The 23,213-nt window shown below is 42.8% G+C and overlaps 1 protein-coding gene across 1 annotated transcript; it reads right to left on the bottom strand.

Moving 5' to 3' along the window:
* Positions 1 to 2,714: 2,714 nt before the first annotated feature.
* LOC139351548 (uncharacterized) lies at positions 2,715 to 22,992 on the bottom strand. The gene is made up of 3 exons (XM_070993491.1): positions 22,720 to 22,992; positions 10,249 to 10,301; positions 2,715 to 4,759 (listed from the first exon to the last, which is right to left on the bottom strand). Exons 2-3 carry the CDS (start codon positions 10,278 to 10,280, stop codon positions 3,976 to 3,978), a joined length of 816 nt encoding a protein of 271 aa, XP_070849592.1. The 5' UTR covers positions 10,281 to 10,301; positions 22,720 to 22,992; the 3' UTR covers positions 2,715 to 3,975.
* Between the last annotated feature and the right edge of the window lie 221 nt (positions 22,993 to 23,213).

Here is a 23,213-nt window from a genome sequence, read left to right as displayed (position 1 = left end):
AAAAGACAGAGAAAAAGTCAGCTTGTTGCGTTCCTGCAGGTTGTGTGGCACTCGCTGTTTAATTCCAGCTTCAGATTTCTGCTTATACTCTGATATTTGCCATATTTCCTCTTTAAATACAGCTCTACCCTCTCCTCTGAGACAAGGAGGTGTGCTACAATTAAGGGTGACATCATTACCGCCAACAAAGCCTTGAGAAAAACAAACATGTTAACCAAGCGCGCACACCTCAGGGACTCTGCAGCCAGCTGCCTAATGGACCTAATAAAAACAACATGAAGGAATCTGACACACAAGTGCTCCTTATTCGCCCGCACACACGCCGTCTGCATGACACTCCCAGCAGGCTGTGGCACAAATTAGCTTGTTGCAGAACTGCTTTTGTGCCGTTATCTTGAGGCGGGGTGAGGCGAATTGATGGCTGGGAGTCACTGGGATGACGGGAACAGTGGAGGATGCTGAGAGGTGAAGTGTCACACAGGGACTTTCAGATATGGAAGGTGAAAGATTCAAGGATACGTTTGGTCAGTGTCAGAAAATCCTGTGAGAAACCAACAATGAATTATTAAAAGATTTAATCCGTGCGAAGGTATAAAATTAGTATCTTTACTTTTAAATGGAGGCAGCTGCAAACAGAAAAGTCTTGATTTCAAAGAACAGAAGTGTTTAAGAGTTGCACTCGTCAAGGTCCAGATTCACAAGAAGGGCCACATTTATATTAAAAAGCCTCTAATTTGGTTTAACAGCTGCTCTCTGACACCGAACACTGAGGCTCATTTAAGTGTTTTTAACAGGTTTCTGACACAATGCTAATATCAAAAACATCTTTGTTAAGTGAGGCTCCGGAGAGAATCCAGGTATTCAAAAAGCCAAGGTGTCGGTGTTTAGACGTTCGTCAGGGCAAATGTTTGACCACGGGGAAAGATAATGGCATCAAATAGAGCACACCTGTGCGAGTTCATGCAGGTGTACATGGGAGTTGTTGTTCACAAGGCTCAAATACAAAAGAAGCTGCATAGATATATGTGAGGAGGACTACTTCTGGTATGTAATTCTATGATTTTCATTTCTTGACTGCTCTCTGTGCTGATGTGTTTTTAGTTTTATGGCTTTGGGATTTGGAATTGTGAACTACAGTTCCCATGAAGCACAGGCGAGCTCTATTTGACGTCATTATAAGCCCCGAGATCCCCCTTTGTTAAACATTTGCCCCGATGAAGGTCTGAAGCTTTTTGACGAAAGTGTGACCATATCAGGATTTGATTTGTTTGGTCTTGTTAGACCTTGGCTTGTAAATGTTGTTCAGGGTAACTTTACATACTGCTGTAAAACTCACTGCTGCGTCAACTGTGTGTTGATCCGCAGATGAAAGTAGTCCCAAACAAAAGGACTATTTGCAGCTCTTATTTAGTACACCGTGCTTTAATCATGCAATTATTGAGCAATGTTTGATTAAAAACTCCAGTCCACAGCTGTCTAGAGAGCTTACTGGGTATTTTAAAAGTGAGTAACTTTATATTTATGACCTGCTTTTAGTAAAAGGTGCTTGAGGCTGAGTGTCACAGAAAGGACTGAGAGGCAAACTCACATTTGATGTGACTTCTGTTGAGTCTGATGCTTCCCCCAAAGCTTACTTTCCAAATTCATACCTCGCATTTGTGCCAGAACAAAGCCCCAGCTGTGCTCCATCTATCTATACATAATCTACCTTTCTGCGTATCCTTGAACTGATTGAAAGGATCAAAGTAATCTGGTGACACACAAGTGGAGTTCAGCTCTGTTGTTTTCGCCGCGAAACGGCGCGCTGATGAAAAGATGAGTCAGTGGTTTGATTAAGCAGGAACTTCACAGCAGATCCTGTTGTCATCGCGCTACACAGACATATGGAAATACGCTTTTCTCATTTCGGGAGACAATCACGCACATACTTCGGTGCAGGTGTGTCTTTTCTTGACTGCAAACATAAAAGTACATTCGAAACTTCAAAAAGAAAAAGCTCATTTTTAGTTTTCGGAGCAGAAGTCTGTTATAGATTATGTGATTTGATTCCTGAAGAAATCTTGAAGTCGGTGCTGAAGAAGCCTCCTCTCCTGCAGCGTGGAGCCGAGGTCACTCAGCCAATCAGGGTTTCTTACAGCCTCATCTGTTGTGGATGTTTCCAAGGTGCTCCGTGTGTGTCTTCCTGGTTCGAGCAGTAAGCCCTGAGGTGCTCATTAGCCGAGGCCCCGGGGCTCCGGACGCTGCCCGCCGAGGCTCTAACTGCTGCAGTGGAGGTTTAAATGCAGAACTCCCACAGTGATGGCACTTGTTTACGAAGAGGGTGGGAGGTGACGCTTGTAAACAAGCATTTGATGTTATGCGGAATATGCATTTTGACATTTTAAAGATGTTCTGCAGTATACGTGGACGAGTCTCATGTTTACATAAACATGTAACACTGCACGTCTGCTCGCTGTGACTCAAGAGCAAATATCATCGCGACTGAGGTGACAGGGCGGTAATATAAAGAGATAAAGCCACTGATATTTACTGCTACAGCATAGCTAATGTTAGCCAACTAGCTCATTTCTTCTGTCTACCTCTTATAATCTATACTGAAGGCCAAATCAGAATAAAGAATTGCACATAAATACAGAAAGTACCTCACGCTTAACATTTTTTAAAGTACATTCCTTTATTTTATAATACAAATGTCAGTAGAAATGATTTGGCAGGCAAACAATGAGTGAAAAGGGGAGTTGCAGTGAAACAATTGAGCAAAACAGCTTATTTAGCATGAACACACTCTTCAATCATTTCTTCTACACGGCGTCCGGCCTCAATTAGTTCTTTTGGGCACGTGAGCGAGCTGCAGGTTGAACTAATGTCACAGGCCAGACGAGAAACTCAAAGCCTGAAAAACAGCGAAAGAGCTCGTTGGGTGAACTGATGGCCGCCTCGTGGTTGACTCACCGGCTTGGTCTTGTTAAGCTCAAAGTTCAGCGAAGGTTGAAAAACTGCAGAAACTAAAGTAACATCAGTGAAATGCACAAGTGGCTATTTTCTATTGAATCCTTTGGTAACCTGCTCAAGATCTCCAGTGTGCATAGATCCTCTGACATGCCAGCGCATAACAAATGTCTCACAGTCATGTTGTGCATTAAATCACATTAATTGACATTTAAAAAAAGGACAATTGTCAGTGTACACATATCTGATATGAACAGTGCGTAAATTAATTTCTCCAAATTTCCAAGTAGATACGATATTCATTCTGACAAAAATCAAAGACGACACAATAAGCAATAAATAAGGAATTGCTCATCCTCTTCCTCATCCGCTTAGCAACGTCCAGTTTCTTCTCACAGTAAATCAAAAACGATGCGAGTGAATATATTATAAATAACAAGAGAAGACGGTAGAGAGACAAAAACATAGTGTTAAAAAAAAAAAAAAGCTTTGACCTTTCCTCTCTCGCCTGCTCAGAGAAAAGAGGGCGAGATTCCTGAAGGAACAGCAAGCTATGGCAAGGACTGTGTTCACGAATGAGATGTTAGCTCTATGCTAGCAGTTAGCATAACCATGTTGATAAAAGCAACGTTTTGTTTTGTACGAATACCTGTGCGAGGGCAGTGTGGACATGGCAAACAGTCAGTGAGCACGCACAGGCTTGTGAGGACAGAGGAGTGTTTGAGCACACTGGACGAACAGGCGGACGTGGCTGCAGGCGATGCTCAGTCTACACAGCGTCCCTTCATTTGTGGCTTCATGCAAAAGCTCGCAGCTCTGGAAAAGTTGCCTCCCTCACAAGGCAGACGTTCTCTTCGGTCATCAAAATAAAAAAATATCCGAGACTCTGAGTTCAAAAATAAATCTGTACTTCTTTGTAAACAGAGGTTTCCTTCGCTCGCTCCCTGTTCTTTGACTCAGAGCTGCGGTGGTTTCGTGGTGGTTTTGTCAAGTCGCACTCAGGGAGACAGCGCGCGCAGAGGTCCGTCACTCACAGTCCTCCCCGGCGGTGGCGGCCTCCAAAGCAGCGAGAGCCTCCGCCACCATCGAGTCTGTGACGCTCTGCACCTCCTCCTCCTCGTTCCTCGCCTCTTCCTCGTCCTCGCTCTTCATCACCGAGATCCCGCTCTCGACGGTGGAAACGTCCGGAGTCTTTGGCAGTCTCAGCTCGTCCCTGGTGTCGCCCGAGGACAGGCTTGTGGTGCTGGTGTGGATGTCCACTGACAGGACGCTCCCCTCGTCCCCTGTGTCACACGGGTACTCCGGCGTCCCTCCCACGCCCTCATCCGTCTCGTCTGCTGACAGGCTTTCGCTGCCAATCACGCACTCGGTGACGGAGCTGTCCCACCTGTTCCTTGTCTCGCGGTGTCCCCGCTCACCGTACCTCGTCTGGTTCTCGTACTCCTGTATGTTGGGGTAAACCGGCACTTGGCTCGGGCCTTTTTCCTGCAGCGTCCATCTTGGCCCCAGAGCTTCAGGCTGGATGATGTACACCTCCGCAGGTGGAGCGCTGGCCTTCCTGTGCAGCTCCTTCTCAGAGGGCGCAGCGTGCAGCCTCTGGTTGACGTGGTTGTTGTCCACCTCGAGCTTCAGGGTGCTGTCGTTGGACTTGCTGTAGCCCAGGTTGTGGAAGCCCTGCTTCTGCTTGTTGTGGCCGCTGAGCGGGTCGGTGCTGGGGGCCCCACCTGAGAAGTGGTGGGGCTGGTAGAGCGAGCTGCCTGCAGAGTCGGTCTTCCTCACATCCACCGCCACAGAGGGGTCGTAGATGTAGCTGTGAGAGACACAGGCGGAGGGGGGGGGTTAGATTCTTAAACATGTGGATTCATTATTTTTCTCCAGACATTTTTAGCATTTTATAGACGAAACTCAATGAAAACAGATACAAATACATCGACACCTACTTAACTCAAATATGACTTTTAATCAAATGACATGGTGACAGAAGGAATGAAAGATTAATTCAGAGTCTGAGTTACACGCAGCATCACCGCTTATTTCCTGGATGAGACACAGAGAACTATTTCTGTCTGCCTGACTGGGCGGCAGGAGTCAGATGTTCCTGTGACAATCAATGAAAACACGTGTTGTTCACAGACAACAAAGATGTTTCACTGCAGTCGATGCGCCTTTCTAACGCCACAGCTCCATCTGTGACATGCATACACTCCACGTTTACACACGGTGCATCTGGCTGTGGCTGTGCTAATGTCTGCACTGCTGATGTGACAGGCCCTGACTGCACTCCTCTCCCTCCAATTCTGATTTAAATAGGAAAATACTGACTTCTGCTATCAGATGCTGTTTTGTTTTAAACAATTTTAAGTTGTTTAATAGGAAGCTGCAGCCAAGAGGCAATTAGGCTAGCATAAAGACTGGAAGCAGGGAGAAACAGCTAGCCTAGCTCTGTCTAAAGTTAGATACAACAACACAAATTAGTGAGTTTTGGAGGACCTGTGGGCGAATTTGTGAACTCTGAAGAAAGCCAGGCTAGCTTTTTCACCCTGCTCCCAGCCTTTATAGTAAGCTAGCTCTTGGCTCTAGCTCCATACTTATTGTATAGATATGAGTGCATATTGATTTCCTAATCTAGCTAATGCTAGCTTAATGCTACAACAGTTGAAGTAATGAGAAAAAGTAAACCATAACAGCATCATTCAACATCTTGGAAAATGTTTTTCTTTCTTTTAAGAGTTAGCTGGGAATAACGGAGTTGTAGCCAAGAAGCGATTAGCCACGCTAAGTTTGAAGGCTAGCTGTTTCCCCAGTTTGTAACCTTTAAGCTAAGCTATGCTAAGCTTTGCTCTAGCTCCATGCTTAAGGCAGACATGACGGTGGGATCAGTCGTCTTAAAAAAAGCATATTCTCCACTACAACTGCTGTAAAGGAGACGCCTCTGAGATGTTACTGTAATCAACAAAAGGCTAAAATGCAAGATAATTGCTCCTTCACTAGTTTTTACTACAGAGGAAGCTAATGATACTCCATTATCCTTTGGCCTCGTCGTTTTTAATTTTCCCTCATTTTCACTGAAAAATAAAGAAATGTAGTAGATATTACGATAAACTCTTTCATGCCTCCATTAAATCTGCTGCTTCCTGCTGTGAAAAGGTCTTTGTCATAACAGCTCAGAAAATGCATTTTCTAATGGAAACTGAAAGGAAAAATGGAGACAAAAAAAAAACAAATGGGCAGCTAATTACATGCCAGAATCCCAACAAAACAATAAATGCTAAAAAAAACACACAAATGTGTTCACGTTTTGTTTTTCATTTCGTTACATAAAACCAAAAATAATGAGGCCTTTTTATGCCACACAGTTCAGCTCATTAAGATGAGCGACGAATGTTGAATGCGAAGGGGGCATCTTCACATGCACCCGGCATAATGAAAGTTTCCTCTCAGTCAGTCTTCGCCGTTGATGGGATGGATTTGCTCTCCTGTTGGATCCCCGCTCTCGTCTGCGCACTCTTTGCTGTGAAATCACTCCTCTGCTGGGTAAATCACACGCCGCTGTGCGCTCTGCACAGACTCGTCGATGTTGTCCCAATTCCTCGTTGGACGGAGGAGGTCGATGAAGGTCTGAGACTAATTAATGCTCATTTGAGCTCTGCACCTTAAATAGCCCCTTGTAGGCTGTAATGACTGTCTGATTCCCCATTTTGGAGGATTTTCTTACAAGGGTATAAGCTCAAGATCGCACTCTTGCACACCTCAGCGGGTATTAGGAGCGTCGGCGGGGGGCCTTTATTTTGTGGACGGTGTAACAGGCTGTCAGACATCACCTGCTGCGACAGCCTCGTGTTTTTCATCTCCTCTTCCTTTCATTTGTTTTCTCCTCCACCGCTAGCCTCGTTACCCCAGTAGAGCTCCCATCTCACACCTCTCCAGGTGCCTCTCCGCCCCTGCACACAAACCTCCTCCTCGTTTCTCCTCCTTTGTGACTGTAATGTAGTCGCCGCTTGCTAATCTACTATCCCTTTGCACTTGACTTCTCCTTGATATGAGCGCCTTCCCTCGAGCTTTTTCCGTCTATCGCCTCGCTCCCGCCTCCTCCTCCTCCGTTCTCAAGTTGTCCTCTTGACTTGTTTTCTGTGCTTCCTCTCTTTCGGCTTTACTTCACGCTGTTCATTATTCATGTACTTAACAAAGTCTGAGAATTAAGAAGATAACGTTCAGGTGCATCGACTGATTCAATAGCAGCTTTTTTCACCCCCTGGTAAGCAGACACACAAAACCGCCACCTGCCTACACATTTATAGCCACAAGCTAGCGCACACTGGCTCACCCTCTCTGACTCGAGCACCTTTCCCTCACCCTGCATCCTCCCCTCCGTCTCCCCTCACAGTGGAAAGCTGAGAAAATGAATGTTTTCTGTGTCTCTCACCGCCGCTGTGTCCCGGCTGCCAAGGTGAAATTTGAGGCTCGCTTTCAGAAAAGCCAAACACAGAAGGTGTTTCATAAAAAAAGCAATGATTAATAAAGCTGGACAAAAGCTGTGTGAGAGAATGACAGCATTTTCACCGACTCCAGGCTGACCTTTCCATCTCCAGGCTGTTTTCAAAGAGCAGGCTCAAAAAACTTGTGGCTGCAACTTTCTGGTTTTTGACGATTTTCAGAGACAAAACAAAGGGGAAAAGCAGACACATTTTGGGGTACGTTGATTTAAAAAGGCAGATTTTCTGTTATATTTCATTGAAATAAAGCTGCTGATGCAAAGCACGCAATGCACAAAAAGTCCCACAGACAGAGAAGAGCAGCATCTCTCCAGTGTTAAGCTCTGATTTTAATGTCGACGAGCCTCTTTGCATTAAGTAGGTGCAGTCGATTCTGGGGAGTTCCTGCTTTCCCCTCTCTGTTGGGATTCCCTTACTGCCTTGGGTTTTATGTTGAAGAGTTTTCTTAGGAGGCTCCTCCATTCTGGAAGAAACCATTATTTACATGCGTTTTGACTCTGATGAAGCACCAGACCGGATGCTGTTTACTGCATGGGTATGGCTATGGGTTATGGGAGAACTACAATTCACCATGTCTGATGTGTGTGACGACGATCTGGACACTTCTTGTGCTACACAGATTTAAGCTGATTATACTGGTTCAAAATGTAATGCAGGGTGCAGTGGTGCCTATGGATTTTATGCCGCCAACACCATTAGATGCATCCTGATCTTTAGTTTCCTTAATGTGAAGTACAGCGTCCTTTTTAAATCAATGGAAATTCCCCCCCCCCCCCCCCCCCCCCGGCACAAACTGCAAAGCAAAAAAGTATTATAAGAATTGTATTTACTATTATGTTAAAAGTAAACACTCAACATAATCACACACATAATCTGGCATACAAAAAGAATCATTGTAATTTCGCTTTTGTAGCAACGCAATTAAACATCATCCAGCAGGGAACTGATTCATCATGCTTCACCCTTCAACTAGTTCATCTGTTTTTGAATGGATTTCTGGACATGTACCGAGAAATAATTGACTTTCCTGCTGCAGAAAAATGCTGATCACAGCCCTTTTATGACATTGACAGCTCATAAAATCCTTCAAAATACACAAGTAAGGAGAAAGACTTGCAGAAAGCTAAAATTAGTCCCTGTAACCATGTGAGAAAACACTAAAAACCTTAATTTTGCACACAGATTTGTATCTTTAATTCAAAGATACCAGTCTTGAAACTTAAACACTAGAAAGAATTCTGGATTAAAAAAATGAATAAAAAATTAGCCCTGGGTTGTTGTGTGAGTGTCAGCCTGCTGATACTGAGGCCAAACTGTCGACCCAGCAGCCTCCACGCCCACCACGCCAAACCCCACTAAGCCCAGAAATGTGACACCCTGGACAATTAGGGAGGTATGTGTGTGTGTCACAAGCGTTCAAATGTGTGTCTTTGACATGGGAAAGAAAAAAAAAAGTGTGAAGGGGGGATTACGACTCTGGTATGCGAATCACAGCGTGCCCTTTCATTAATCTGCAATCAAAATCTCGTTTCCCGGCCATGTTCCGTCTCCGCGCTCACCTCAAAAAACACAGCGATGTCGAGCCCTGACAACGATGCCTTGTAGACTTTTAATGAATAGACAGTCCTGAGAAGAAATACAGTAACCAGGGGTGATGGCTATTGGCATATTGACTCACAGTTTGTACAAAGGGCCCACGTGAGGCCGAGAGTGCAGACGTATTAGAAATGGACCTCTCACTATCTGCATGAAACACGACGAGAAATCATTATGTGGGTAAGGAGACGCTGGAGCTGCCACTGACGGGCAGATGAGGAAGTCTCTAGCGAGGGGCTTCATGCTAAATGCTAACACCAGCATGCTAACATGCTCACACTGACACAATGCTGATGAGCGGTTGTAATGTTTACCACGTTCTCTATCCTAGTTTAGCATGTTAGCATGGTATCATTTGCTAATTAGCTCTACACACAAAGTACAGAGGGAGTTTTTCGAGGTATTTTGGCACGAACCCTTTATACAACCAATGCTGTATAAATGTAAACCAGCAATTTGTTTTTATGTTTTCATTTACCAATCCTGTCAAGCCTTTAACTTGCCTTGAGTCAAAGATTTCCTGCCTTTCTCGATCTCATACAAGCGTTCCCTTTATGGTGGAGGTGTGCCACAATGCTGTAAAATAAATACCACCTCCAATAACGCCATAAAAAATAAACTGCTAACCTTCAAGACAAAGAACACAGGAGCTGTTTCACACAGTAAATGTCATATATTTAATGTGTGGCTGTTATTTAGGGCGTCATCGACTCACTAAACTGATCACGTGTCCACAAACTTTTGTTCCCTGTTATCTGAATCGAGGGTTTAAGGTACAGGGTGTGCACAGAATATATGTATAATGTAGAAATAAGATACATTTACCCTCATTTTCTGATATTTTAGAGACTAAACAATTAACTGATTATTGAAAAAACTTGAAAAGATTGAGGGTAATAATCACCCTTTGCAGCCCTGCAGTGAGCATTTAGATTGTAAAAAGAGGACAAATCACTGACTTCCTGTTCCTGCGGTGGAAAGAAATCAATGAAAGCTGTTGACAGTGAGGTCTGTGGATTATCCAGTGAGTGACTGGGGCAGCGTGTCTGGAAACCCTGAAGCATAAAACCAAACCTGGCTAGCACTAAATTAGAAAAAGGGTTTCATTTGGATGAATGAACCCTTCAACTCACAGAAAGATTGTGCCCTGACAGTCATCACTGGAAGGATCGTGTTACAGGAAACAAACAGAAGAGGAGGCACATCTCACCTTTTTATCATCCTGCAGCACTGGCACCCCATTTGGCCAGCTGTGTCGTGGAGCTGTGGAGGGACATTAAGAAAGCAATTAAACTTTAATCACACAAACCGCCTTCGACTGAACGGCAGACAAAATCGAAAGTGACAAAACTTCCCTGAAAACAAGAACATATCGTTTTCGGCGTCTGAGCTCGCTCATAAAGGAAAGGTTACAGTCGGCTCTGCGGTGACACACACGGCTTTGACGGAGTCAGAGACTGCTATTGATCGTCCGGTTCACCACCTCTGACATGTGAGTGGTTTTTAAATGAGGGCTTTTTTCAGGGGCTCTCTTGAAGATTTCACCTCATCAGTCAAGTTTTTGCTTTGCCCTTGGTCTCGACGCTGTTTGGACACGAGGATGAAAACTGTCTGCCTGAAGCACCGATAAAGATGTTATTGCCATCCATCACTGTTGTGTGTGCGAGCGTGTATCGAGGAGTGTGTATCTATGAGCAGGGTGGGAGTGACCTTTTCTATCCCGGTGGTGTGTTTCTCCAGGCTTTGGCATTTCATTGCCTGGGTAAATAATTAATCACCGAGTCTTGAACGGGGTTTGTCTGCAAGCAAAGGAGAAAGAGAGAGCGACAAAGGTAGAGGACACAGTCTCTCTTTGTGGACTAAAAGGAAGGATGTGTGCCCACGAGACAAAACTGCTTCTATACTTAACCTGAACTCTCTGATGCTGCGGGCCTTTTCTTTACATTCAGCTGAACCTTTGAGCACAACTGTGATTGTAAAGTAAAATATCACCAACGATTGCCATGAAAATAGCAAGACCCCACTTAGGCCATTAATATATGGCTAAGTACTGAGGTTTTTACCAAACATCACTCAAAAAGGAGGAAAAACTGCATTTGTTGGGGACTATTTTCAGCCGCGGTCTAATGTGACTAATCAGTACTGACAACAGCAGTATTTAGGATTCAAGGTTTAAGTCACTGAGGATGGAGGCAAAGTCAACCCGGACAAATCTCACGAGTACAATCCTCTTGTCTTCGAGTGCCGTCTGTTATCTCTTTCTTCTCCACAGACACGATCTCTTGTGATTTCAGGTGGGCTTGACCTGAACCTGACTGAAACAATCCCCACCACACACTGATCCACATTTTCACCGGGACCTCCAACACATTCACAGCCGCTTAGGAGAAAGCTAAGAGGGTGCACCATCACGCCAAGTGCAATCCAAGTCAAGGCCCAGCGGTTTGACAGACTTTCAAAGTGAGGACCCTGTTTTAACACTGTTGGACTGGCAAGCATCCACCCTGCTGAAGTATCCCTTATCTTCCAGGGGGGGAGCAAGAGAGGAGGTAATTTCCCAGCGGGTGTTGAACTATCACATTAATGGAACGTTGTTTTAATCCCGGCTGAATGCTGAAGTCACTATCAGCCAACTTTTACAATTACTTGTCACATTCAAGCAGGTCAGTAATCATCTGACAAACTCCAACTCTCAATCCTCTGATCGCTCAGGCTGATTTCTGCTGCCACCAGCTTCCTCCTCCTCCTACTCCTCCTCCTCCTCCTCTCTTTCTTGTTGTGTGGTGGCATTTCTCGCCTTGTGCATTATGTATATTCCATATCTCAGTGATATGTGTCTGCTGCTTTCTGCTCTCAATACCCTTGGGGGAGTTTTAATGTGCTTGCCTCGGAGTCATGCGGGCTGCTGGGATTCGTTTGGGGAGCGTCTTGAAGCTCAAAGCCTCCTCTGCCAAATACGACTGCATATTTGTTGCAATAAATGGTCCTAAAGCCTTTGACATGACAGTTTCTGAATTGCTATGAATTAATTATGAGCATGAGAATAAGTTTAGTTCCTTCCTGGCACCATGTTTTCACTGCAGATAAAACCCAGTGACAGTACATGGATTAGTAAATGCTGTGACAGGGAGTAAATTAAGCGATAACTTACTTCACGTTAAACGACTCCACAGTTTTCTTTAGAAAATTACCAAATATGGCAAAAGGGTTTTAATTAAAACTTCCCAACTGAATTATTTTCTACATTACACACAGATATACCTAGATCATCCTGGCTGCCTGGAAATGATGCATCAAACTTAATACTTAAAGCTGCACTAATCAATGTTTTTACGTTCTCAATTTAGCAAATTATTACTTGCAGTGTTCAAGGAGCCATTTGTAGATTAATATATACCAACTCTGCAGTTTAACTTCAGCTCTAAGGAGCATTTCAGCGTCTTTCAGCTCATTGTTTTGGTTCTCTGGCTCACAGCATTGTTTTTATTCACTCTCTCAGCTCTCATCGGTGTTGTTTCCAGATGTTTTGAACAAAAAATCCAATTTTGCCAATTGGTGCTGGGCAAGTAGTGACAGTGGGTTTATCAGACAAAGTTCGTGATTGTTTGGAGAACACGGGGGCACATTTATCCGCTAAACAGTCAGATGTTTCAGGTGAGTGAATATTGGACTTATCAGGTGGTCAGCAACATGACTCCCAATGTATGTTTCTCTGTGTCTCCTCATCATCATATCAATTTGACAGCTTGTTCCCCAAATAGCAAACAAAACAATAAACGCAGGTTTAAGCTCATGTTTGTCCCTTAGGAAACTAATCCATGAGATGACCAACAGCAGCAATACGACCTACAATATGACCTCTATAATAAAATGTCAGGAAATGAAACTCTTCTGTCCGACCAACAATCAGAAACCCAAATATATTCAACTTGCTATAACAGAAGACAAAAAAACCCCTAAATACAGAAACATTATCTGTCGATTCACTAATAGATTGACTGTTTTTGTTTACAAGCTAAATATGCAGCTAAACTTAGCTTTCCTGATTTTTTTGCTTTTTAACTATGTACTTTATGAAGATCTGAATTCATGTATCTCACAGAATACAGTAAAAGGAATGTTTTACAAACAACACATAAGTGTGATCATTATGCATTTTGTTATTTCTTCTCTCAAGGTATTTGCAATATCATTTGATCAGTAACACGACAAAGAAAAAACATGAGAACAAACCAGCGAGCGTCAAAGAGAAGCTGGTACGACGTGAAGTACTGAAGAGCATTTCTGCCTGAAGTCAACCTCATGACTTTCCCTCTCATGTGTCAAATCATGGGAACTGAACAAGGCTGGAAAACAAGGTTGTGTTCAGTAAAAGTGGACACGGCAATGAGGAGGTTAATTTCAATGTGAGACCTTGAAACTCTTGCAGCTTTCATAAGTCTGTCATATGAATTGAGTGTATACGTTCAATGCAACAGTGCTGATGCAAGTTAGAACTAAGTTCAAAATTACTAAATTACATAAGTTTAAGTAACTTTTTATTCGCTGCATGACTACTCGACTCTTGGCTGTTATTTAATTCAATTAAATCTTTAAGACTATACAAATTTAAAGATTTTTTTATTTCTTACCCCCAGAAATGTGTAATTTGTCACACATGCATTTAGTAGTGTTCTAGCTGACTTCTGACATAGGCTGAGGACACTACATCAGACTGGCTGACTGGGACGGAAAAAGCTGCTTTGCATTGGCATGGAGTTGGGTTGCACATTTGCAAGGCAAAAACTGACTCTGGGTTGACTGACAATGTGGTTGTAGTGTTACCTGCCTCGGGCTACCAATTCTGCTTCTGGTCAGCGGAAACGGCTGAAAGTCGGAGGGGAACTAGTCCTGCAGGGCTGCGATGACTCTGTGCTGTCTTCGCCCAGGCAGCTGACAACGCTCCTCCGAGCAGCAAGGGCTCATGAGTAACTAGCTAGTTACATCACTGTCCTCATAACTAAGTGACATTAAAAGTCAAAGACAACTCCGCTTAAAGTAAATGACAAGACGAACATGACTAATCAGGCATGTTCTGGCTCCAGTGTGTCTGCTTGTGTTTGGAGAGTAAATAGCTTTAGACAGACAAAAGTGGAAAAACCAGGAAATTGCTAATGCTAGTGTGGTGAACACCCAAGAATTCCCGTTCCTGCTGGTTTAAAGATTAATCTTTTGCATTTTCGTGTTCTGTGTTGCCTTAAAACCAAGATCCAAATCTGGCAAAACGTCGATCAATTAAGTCTGTAAATTGCTTGCTTTACCTGGCCAGCAGTCGTAATCTGAACATTTTCTGTGTATTATCACGCAAAAGAAAAAAAGCACACAATTTAGAGGGTGGAAAAGGGGAACATGGTGGACTCCATGGAAGAGGTCCTGGCTTAAAGCACATCAGAGGATTCATGAGAAGCTGAGAGCCATGCAAACCTGTCAGTAATGAGGATTTTCTCTGTGCCTCTCAAGCCTCCCACAGGCTTTACAGTAACCAACAGCAGCCGACTCAGATTCACATCAGAACACCCAACTGACCAATCATGTTGTTCCCCTGGAGACTTTCCAAAGTCATGATGAGATCAAGGATTCAATCTGTGCTTCGAATGACCATCATTCATTCATTCAGATATTGGCCATTGTTGGCTGGCAATAACTGTGCTTTATCTGCTCCCTGTGCCGTTCAATATATTATATATTGCCACTGTTTTTTACGACAGGGAAGATCGTAGGACGATTACTGAAGGGGAGAGATATTTCAGCGCCGGCAGCTTGGCTGAGCTCCCATTTTTTCGCTTTCTGAGTTTTGCTCAGAGGAAATTGAAACATTTCATCTTGGAGAAACAGGTGCAATAAAAGTGGGATTGCTGTAGTGTCCCCTAAATGTGGATTGGATTGAAATCCAGGGGATACCTGCCGAGGTGGCAGTCAGAGCCAGTTTTGGAAGATTGCTGCGGGTGGAAAAATTTCATCCGGACAGATAAGGCTTAAAATAATTCTTCCTCTGGGGACAGAGTCCAGTTGAAATTGATTTCACCTGTTTGCAAACAGAAGTTATTGTATGCGCAATGGCTGAAAACTACTCTTTGAAATGAGGATGTTAGAAAATGAGAAAACTAATGTGTGTCCTTGTTTTAAAGGAGTCTGGGATACCTTTACTGGGTTCATCAGATAAAGACATGGGGTTTGATAACTGCTCATCTGAATCCTTTCAAATCTCTGATCAAAGCTTAATTATTTTTAACTTTCAAGGAGCTGAAGTTGCAAATAACTATAATACAAAGATTCAATTGAGATCCAGAGTTGCCCCTGCAGACATTGGTGGTGGAAAACACTCCTCAGCTTTTGCTGTGTGACGCAGTGGCACTGCTCATTTCCCCAACAGCTAAATAACTAAAAGTGTATTTCATAAAAATGTAAGAATTTCTTCAGACATTGCGCCGGGATCAGACTACATGATTTTTTTGCCATCCAATCACAGCACGTCTTATTCCACGATCACACATGAATTCAGACGTCATCGGGTAGGCGGGTGAAGTGCAAACACACAGAAATTGTCAGAAAGCCAAGAAAAAGTCCATCACATAACCCTTCAAGCAAAAAATACACATGTGGTTTTAAGACGCTAACAGGCAGATGTTTTCATACCTTTGCACAAAGCTAGACTAGCAGTTTCCCCTTGTTTCCAGTCTTGGTGCTAAGCTAATGTCTGTGCTAACTCCTATCCGTAACTTCACATTTAGCACACAGCTGCAGGAGTGGTATCAATGTTCTCTAACTATTGGCAAGATAGCGAATAAGCATATTTCCCAAAATGTCAAACTATTTCTTTTACAGATCTGGATTCAAAATGGAACCAAACTCCATCTGGACACCTCAATTCAAAATCCACATCAAAAGAAATGTTAACTTAAAGGTAACCTGTGGAGCTTTTCAGCACTATTTAGCAAAGTTTTCACATGGTGACAAGGGGCGGTAACACACCAAGAAACACAGCAATGCGCCCACAAAGGCAGAAAAGGAGACAGCTGCAGACAAATTAAAGGATACAAACAAGGTGTTTTGGTGAGAAACACTCAATGTAAACAAGAAAAATTGACAGGGTACCTTTAACGTGGAAAAACACAAACGATGTTCCAAACCGATCGTTCCTGCCGTGATTTGATCTGCGGCCTCTCACACCACCTCAAAACACAAAAACACAGTATCACCTCCTTCAGACAGCCTTCCCTCAGTGTCGCATATCTGATACCAGCTGTTTTTGTTGTTCCCTTAGATGATTGAAATCTATCCACAGCCATTTCTGTATGACTGTGGGTTTGAGTTGCTGGTCTAAACACGGCGCATACCAACACTGGAAAACCAAATACAGGTCGACGAGGTTTAGAGACAATAACAGAGAGCTTGAATAACGTTCGAGGCTTGCTAATAGATCACAAAAATCCCTTTTCTCTTATCTACTGACAGTAATTGAATGCACATTCGGAGTTGCTGCCTGAGGTGTAGATATGAATATTTCTCTTGAGGGTCTCTGGTGAACTTTTCAAAAAAGGAGCCGAGACTTTCACAGACAAGACCCCGCTGTTGCAACATAGCTCGGTCACCTGATAGATCCCTGAGAAGGTCATCTTATGTAAGCAGTGTGTCACATTATAAAATCCTCATTTACATCTTGACACACTAGGTGTGTGTGTGTGTGTGTGTGTGTGTTGTGTGTGTGTGTGTGTGTGTGTGTGTGTGTGTGTGTGTGTGTGTGTGTGTGTGTGTATGTGTGTGAAGGGAGATCGCCTTCATGCGGGTGACGTGGGAGGGGTGCAGTGATGGAATAGTGGGCTAACTGGTCTGACACCCATCTGACTGGCTGTTGTTTTCTGTTTATTGTTTCTCTATCTTTTGTTCATCTACAGTGTGTTTCGTCACACCGACTTTCCTGAAATTTGAACTTTCAAAACTTGTGCAGTGCAGACAATGCAGACAGAAACATGGAGGGAATTTCCATTTTGGCGGTGGATGTGCATGCCTGGCATGCTGGGAGGGAAGCTGGTGGACATGTTTGACCCACTTTGAAGTCAATTACAGTTTTGGAAATATTATAGCGAATTCTATGACTTCAACAAGCTCTTATTCCTCTCCTCTACTTCCAGACTACCAGCCAGGGGTGCTCTGATCGATCAGGTATTAAATCATAATAAACTCTTCACCAAGCAAAAGAGGAAACAGAGGAAAATGAACATTACTCATCCCGTGTGTTCAGAGACTGCTCTAAAGCTGCAAAGATTCATTAAGAAAATAAATTAGCAACAATTTTGATGTTTGGTATAATTGCTTCAAAGCATTTTTTAGGCTAAAGTGCTGAACAGTCTCTGGTTCCATCTTCTCAAATGTGAAAAATTGCTGCTTTTATGTGTTTTTTTTAGAATTGCAAACTGAATACATTTGTGTTTTGGACAATCACCTTGAGCTCTGGGAAATTTTTACAGGCTATTTTCTGAGAATTTCTTACATTTTAAAGACAAAACAATTCAGTCCATTATTGGAGAAAAGTCTGCTGATGAATCAATAATGAAAATAATTGTTAGTTGCGGCCCCCAGTCTGATCTGCCACATTATTTTCTCAGCAAAAAACTGCTTTTTAAGGATTATTGTTTTGAATGCATCATAGTTTCGTACGTCTGCACTGTTTGGATCTGTGTCACTGCTTGCGTTTTGGTGTATTTCTACACTTTAATATGCAGAGGTGATGTGCATTGGCCTCGAGTGCTGCCAACATGCAGGTGATCAACACACAGAAGTGCTGCTAACATGCTGCTTCTCTTATGCAGCCTGTGGACATTGTTTCAGAACCTAATCTCGTTGAGTTTTGCCACCACAAAGGCAACGTGGCGTGATAGGTCTCAGGATGAAATAAGCGTGAGTCTGCATCACTGACATGCCGTCAGACAGGACCGGTGGCGACAAGTGTGACTGAAATGTTGTCTGTGCTCAGAAAGACTTGAGGAGGATGAAGGTATTTTTGGCAGCTGTTGACTGCAACAAGCACAGAGCATTTTACTGACCAAATAAATAATGTGATGGTGACCTGTCCGTAAAGATGTTTAAGCTCAGGGACCAATCAGTGATCAGAACCGGATCAGCCAATTCTGATGACATGAAATCAGTGACGAACAAGGCCTGATGGTGGCATCCTTGTTGATAACAATCCATACGAAATGCAGAAATAGCTTCCACAGTGGCTGATTCACTGGTTTTACCTCAACTGACAAGATTTATTCTTAATTTCTCCACTGCACTTTAATTTCCTTCATGGGACTTGGGCCATTTTATCATCTGGGTGCAGTATGATTGTATTTCTGCTCTTTAATTTCATTACATCCATTTAATTTTATTGTATTTTTAATTGATTTTCCTTTTTATTGAAATTCTGACTGCTGTTCTTGAAGCCCTGCCTTTGAAAGGTGCCATGCAAATACAACAATCTTGCCTTTCCTTGGTCTGCAGTTCCTGCAGCTTTCAGCTGTATCTCAAGAACACCAGGGGCCATGGCTGAAAGCTCTGGGAACAGCTCAGCAAGTGATCCTTGAGTTTAGAATATCTAAAGCAAATATGCGTCCCAAGAGTCCACAATGAACCTCTACCCTCAGGATTTTCTTTCCCAAGCGATGAGCCGCTAAACATGCCTTTACACATTGACGAATTAATGTTTAATGAGTGACCAATCAATCATCTGCATTACAAATAATCTTCATCTAATCTCAACGTGCAGCCCTTTTCTGGTCATAGATCTTTGTGTCCTGATCTACAGCTAAGTTTGTTTTATCGTACTTATTAAACATAGAGCAAAACTGAAAACAAAGCAATTATTGACAGGATTTCCTTGTAGTCATCAGCGGCCGGTGTGACCCTGTGCGTTTCTCTGCAGGAAGAAAACGGCAGCATTCGATAAGGAGCTCAATTTAGGCCTCTTATCAGCTCTGAGGCTTTTACAATCCAGCTGAAATGTCAATACATGATTTTAAAGTCTGTGCTGGGACAAAGGAAAAAAGACGCTGTCTCTCCCACTGCTTGATCCAGCTTTTAATAACCTGCATATACAGTCGGTGCGATAACCTTCCTCACCTGATAACACTTCCCATAAGGTGGTGTTAGTTTTGTCAGCTATTTTTCAAGCCTACTGCCAGAATAAATGTTGGCATTGCACTTTTCTGCAAACCAAAGATATGTTCAAACTTTATGTTTCTATACTTTCAAAATGTAAGTTTCTTCACACTCAGTTTTCAACTGTATGTTGTGACAGCGCTGTGGTTTAAGTCTACTTCAGTTTAGGCACAAAAAACACTTGGTTAGGGGTGGGAAAGATAATGTTTTGTCTTAAAATGCCTGGTTTAGTGGCGACAAACACGGCTGGAAAATGCCTTGACATCACATTAAAAACCAGTTTTTTCTAGACACAAACACATCTCAAACAGCTGTTTAGCGCTCTACAGTCGTCTCGCCTGGCTGTCACGCCACCACCATCCCCTCGTCTTCTTGATGTCAAACTGTACGATCTGTGGTTTCATTCTGATGACTGGACTGCTATTTTTTTATTTAGCAGGCATGGTTTTGGGGTTTTAGTTTAGTTACTTCCTGTTTTATGCTGAAAGAGTTTTTCCTCGTGAGGTGTTGACGAACATATTAGTCACAGTTTCTGTTAACAAAATTAACGCCATCATAAAGGAGCTCGAGCTACTCATCCGGGTGATGTTACTGTGTCACGTCACAAATCTAAAATACTGTTAAACATCAGCTCTTAAAGAGAAGGAAAACGACTCGCCGTTGATGCGCGTGCTTGACGAGCTGACCTGAATAAAGCAGGTGTGATTGGCCACGTGGTGCCCATGGTGGGTTGTCATAGCAAGTAATTTATATAAAGTTAGGCCTCGTGAAGGAACAATCTATATTTTTACGTTAATTTGATTTCAGATGTCTGCTTACACATGCTTTTTTTCTTTATTTCAACTTGTCAATACACAGTTTGGTGTGTGACTATGATGAGCAGTGTTCAAACATCATTTTCAGATGGCCTTGGCCTGATGAAAACAACTCCTGTCTCCTCTCTATCACCCAGCAGCCCACACTTATCAATAGCACTCTCCTCCTCTCGCTCTCACACTGCAAACAGAGCTGCTGCTGTTGTCCTCGCGTGGCTCCTCCTGATCCAGGAGCTCCTGAATTGTACTTTAGCGAGTAAACAAGCCAACGAGGGGCCGAAGAGGAGTGCACCTTGAAATGAGGAAGAGCCAGCGATGCAGTCATTAAAAGAGTAAAGGGTAAACCACCTCTTCGAGTTGATCTTTAACATTTAAACAACCATTATGCAGGATGATATCTTCACATATCTGATCCAGGTTTGATACTTCAAATACTCTGATTTTACGGCTGCAACTAGTGACTGTTTTCATTTCCAATCCATCTATCCTGACAAATGTTTGAATTTCCCAGAGCCAAAGCTGAATTTCTTGTTTTGTCAGACCAGCACTCTGAAAACCCTGAAGACATTCAACTTAGAATAACATAAAATGGAGAAAAGCAGCCAGTCTTTACATCTGAGGTACTGGAGACAATATCTGCCATTTCTACTTGATTAAACTGTAGCAAGAAACAATTACAAAAATAGCTGCAGATTCATTTCCTGTTTAATCAACTCATGCACTAATTGTTTCTGTATCTCTTGTATCTGTGCTAATTTACAGCAGAGAAGGTGGACAAACGTCTGGGATTTGTTTCTTTTTAATCTTAGTCTCTTTAATTTTAATTAGTGTCAGAGTGTTCGGGATTATTCCTTCTTGTTTTAATTAACACCCCTCTGTCAGGTAAAATTATATGACCTCCCTACTGTTACGCAACAGCACATCCTTTACTTTAAGACAAATAAACTGTACGATCTGTTTTCCAGAACGTAATGTCAGCAGCAGCTCTGAGCTCCATTCCCATGCTGATATCCTGTTTCAGGTGGAGTCAACGTGCAGCGGCAGCGCTGGTGCAAAGCAGACTAGACCTTGTGCAAATAGTATTTGCATACACTTTTAATGGCTTGTTTTTGTTTAATACGCTGCCACATGGGTGGAGTCTTCCACTAAAGTTAAAAGGAACTGGGCTTTGCAAACCACAACATAGCATCCTGCATGAATCAGCCGTCATGAAGTAGTAAATCTCGCCTGCTGGGAGCTAGAAGACAGGTCAAAGAGCCATCAGGGATTTATAAGAGACACATGATGTATGAAAGCTGCTTGCACATGGCTGTTAACATCATGTTTAGGACAGATATGTCCGCTGTGGGCTCAGACATGAAGTTTGTGAGTGAACCAGGGTTCAGAGAGACGACATGTTAGATGTGCAAACAAAGCCCAAGGCCGTGTACATGAGTTCTGGTTGACTGATTCAAGACCACTCCTCCTCCTCCTCCTCCTCCACTACTCCATCCCAACAAAGAACAAGCGCCCCCAATAACAGCTCTCCATGCACTCATTAACTTCACCTGTCCAGGTGCTGTGTGTTCAAGGTGTGATGGAAATTTTCAGCTCGGCTCCAGTGCGGTTTGTCACTGTGTGTGTGTGTGTGTGTGTGTGTGTGTGTGTGTGTGTGTGTGTGTGTGTGTGTGTGACACACTGACACAATGAAGTTCAGATTTGTTTTTACACACATACACACTAGACATACACACTCATATTTATCAGCCTAAATGAAGTTTACATCCTGCAAGAGCCCAAACAGTCATCGATTGGTAAATCAACAGAAGATTATGTGACAACTTTTCTGATAAATGATTATTGATTTGAGTCACTTTTAAGTAAAATTCAGCAACATTCTCCTCTAAATGTTTGTTTCTTTTCTGTTTCATATTATTGTAAACTGACTATCTTTGGGTTTCTGGAGCGTTAGTCAGACAGTAAAAGGCAATCTAACAGGCAAAACTGTGGATTAACTGACCAATAAAATTATTTTTTTAGATTGAAAAAAATAATAATCACATGATTAAAGACTCACACATGATGGATATTTAACAGGCTGATCCTGTGACTCATTACCTTTAAATTTCATTATTAGCCGGCCGACAACATTTACAACTTCGTTGGGAAATAAAATAAACAGAAAGTCATTAAAAACTTTGAGTTTCTTTCTTTCTTTCTTTTTCTTTTTTTTCTTTTTTGTTACTTATGACTAGGCTTACCTCCAGATAATACAACATATATGTATTAATCTGTTGATAGTACCTGTTAACAGACTTTGCCACTGCGTGCAGCAGGTGTACTCTCATCTCCACTGCGTTACATTTGGCTAGGCTACTACAAAATTAGCTTACAGCGCGCTTATCAAACCTACTTTTATTATCTGTGGCACCATGTTAGCGTACATAAAGTACTGTACAAACTATCTTACACCGTGTAATGTCGTGTTTTTACCGTGTTTTGTGTGTCGAAGCGGACCCTCGCCATATGGCTGACATCCTAACGTTCACCTGTTGCTGTGAATAACCGTCGAAGATGCGCTAACAAACGATTAATAACGCTTCAAAAAACACTTTCCAGCCACTTTAAAGTTAATTCAGAGCAGTATTTTTCATGTCAGCGAGCCACAAAGAACAGGAAAGTCAGTAAATATTGTTTGGACCTACCTGTTGCGCTAAGCGAAGGTGTGGCACTTTGCCCTGGCTATCAAAAATTCACGGATAACTTCTTCAGCTGTCATTTAAGCGGTCTCACCGCCGGTCCTTTACTGAGCGGAAACTGGGCAAAAAGTTGAAAAAGTAGAAGCTCCTTTCAGCATGTTTAGTTCGATATGACTTCCTTTGGTTTGAGTTGTTGTGGTGAATCGCTGAGAAGAGTTACCCCCCCCCCCCGGTGACTCCACGGTCCCATGTCTCCTGTTTGATCAGCGGACTGCCGATGGTTAGTTAGTCTACGAAACTAGTGGACCACAGTCAAGTTAGTCACAGCGGCATATGACTGTTTCCTGTTAAAACTTTCAAAATAAAATTAATGACCCGCTACAAATTTTTAGCGATTAACAGAGGTTATAAAACTGCGCTTACTGAGATTTCATCATCAAGTAAAATTCACAAAGTGTTTTGCAAGCGAGGGTAAAGAAGTCAAACCACAGTAAATAACT

The sequence above is a fragment of the Chaetodon trifascialis genome, chromosome 23 (genome assembly GCF_039877785.1).
Source record: "Chaetodon trifascialis isolate fChaTrf1 chromosome 23, fChaTrf1.hap1, whole genome shotgun sequence".
NCBI classification, from domain to species: Eukaryota; Metazoa; Chordata; class Actinopteri; order Chaetodontiformes; family Chaetodontidae; genus Chaetodon; species Chaetodon trifascialis.
The sequence above is the reverse complement of the archived record's forward strand: the minus strand, read 5'-3'. Positions and strand labels throughout refer to the sequence as shown.

Excerpts from the sequence above, each read along its gene's own strand:
- LOC139351548 (XM_070993491.1), bottom strand. The coding sequence starts at position 10,280 with ATGGGGTGCCAGTGCTGCAGGATGATAAAAAG. Across the intron at positions 4,760-10,248 it reads TGCTGCAGGATGATAAAAAG|CTACATCTACGACCCCTCTG; the intron begins GTGAGATGTGCC and ends TGTCTCTCACAG.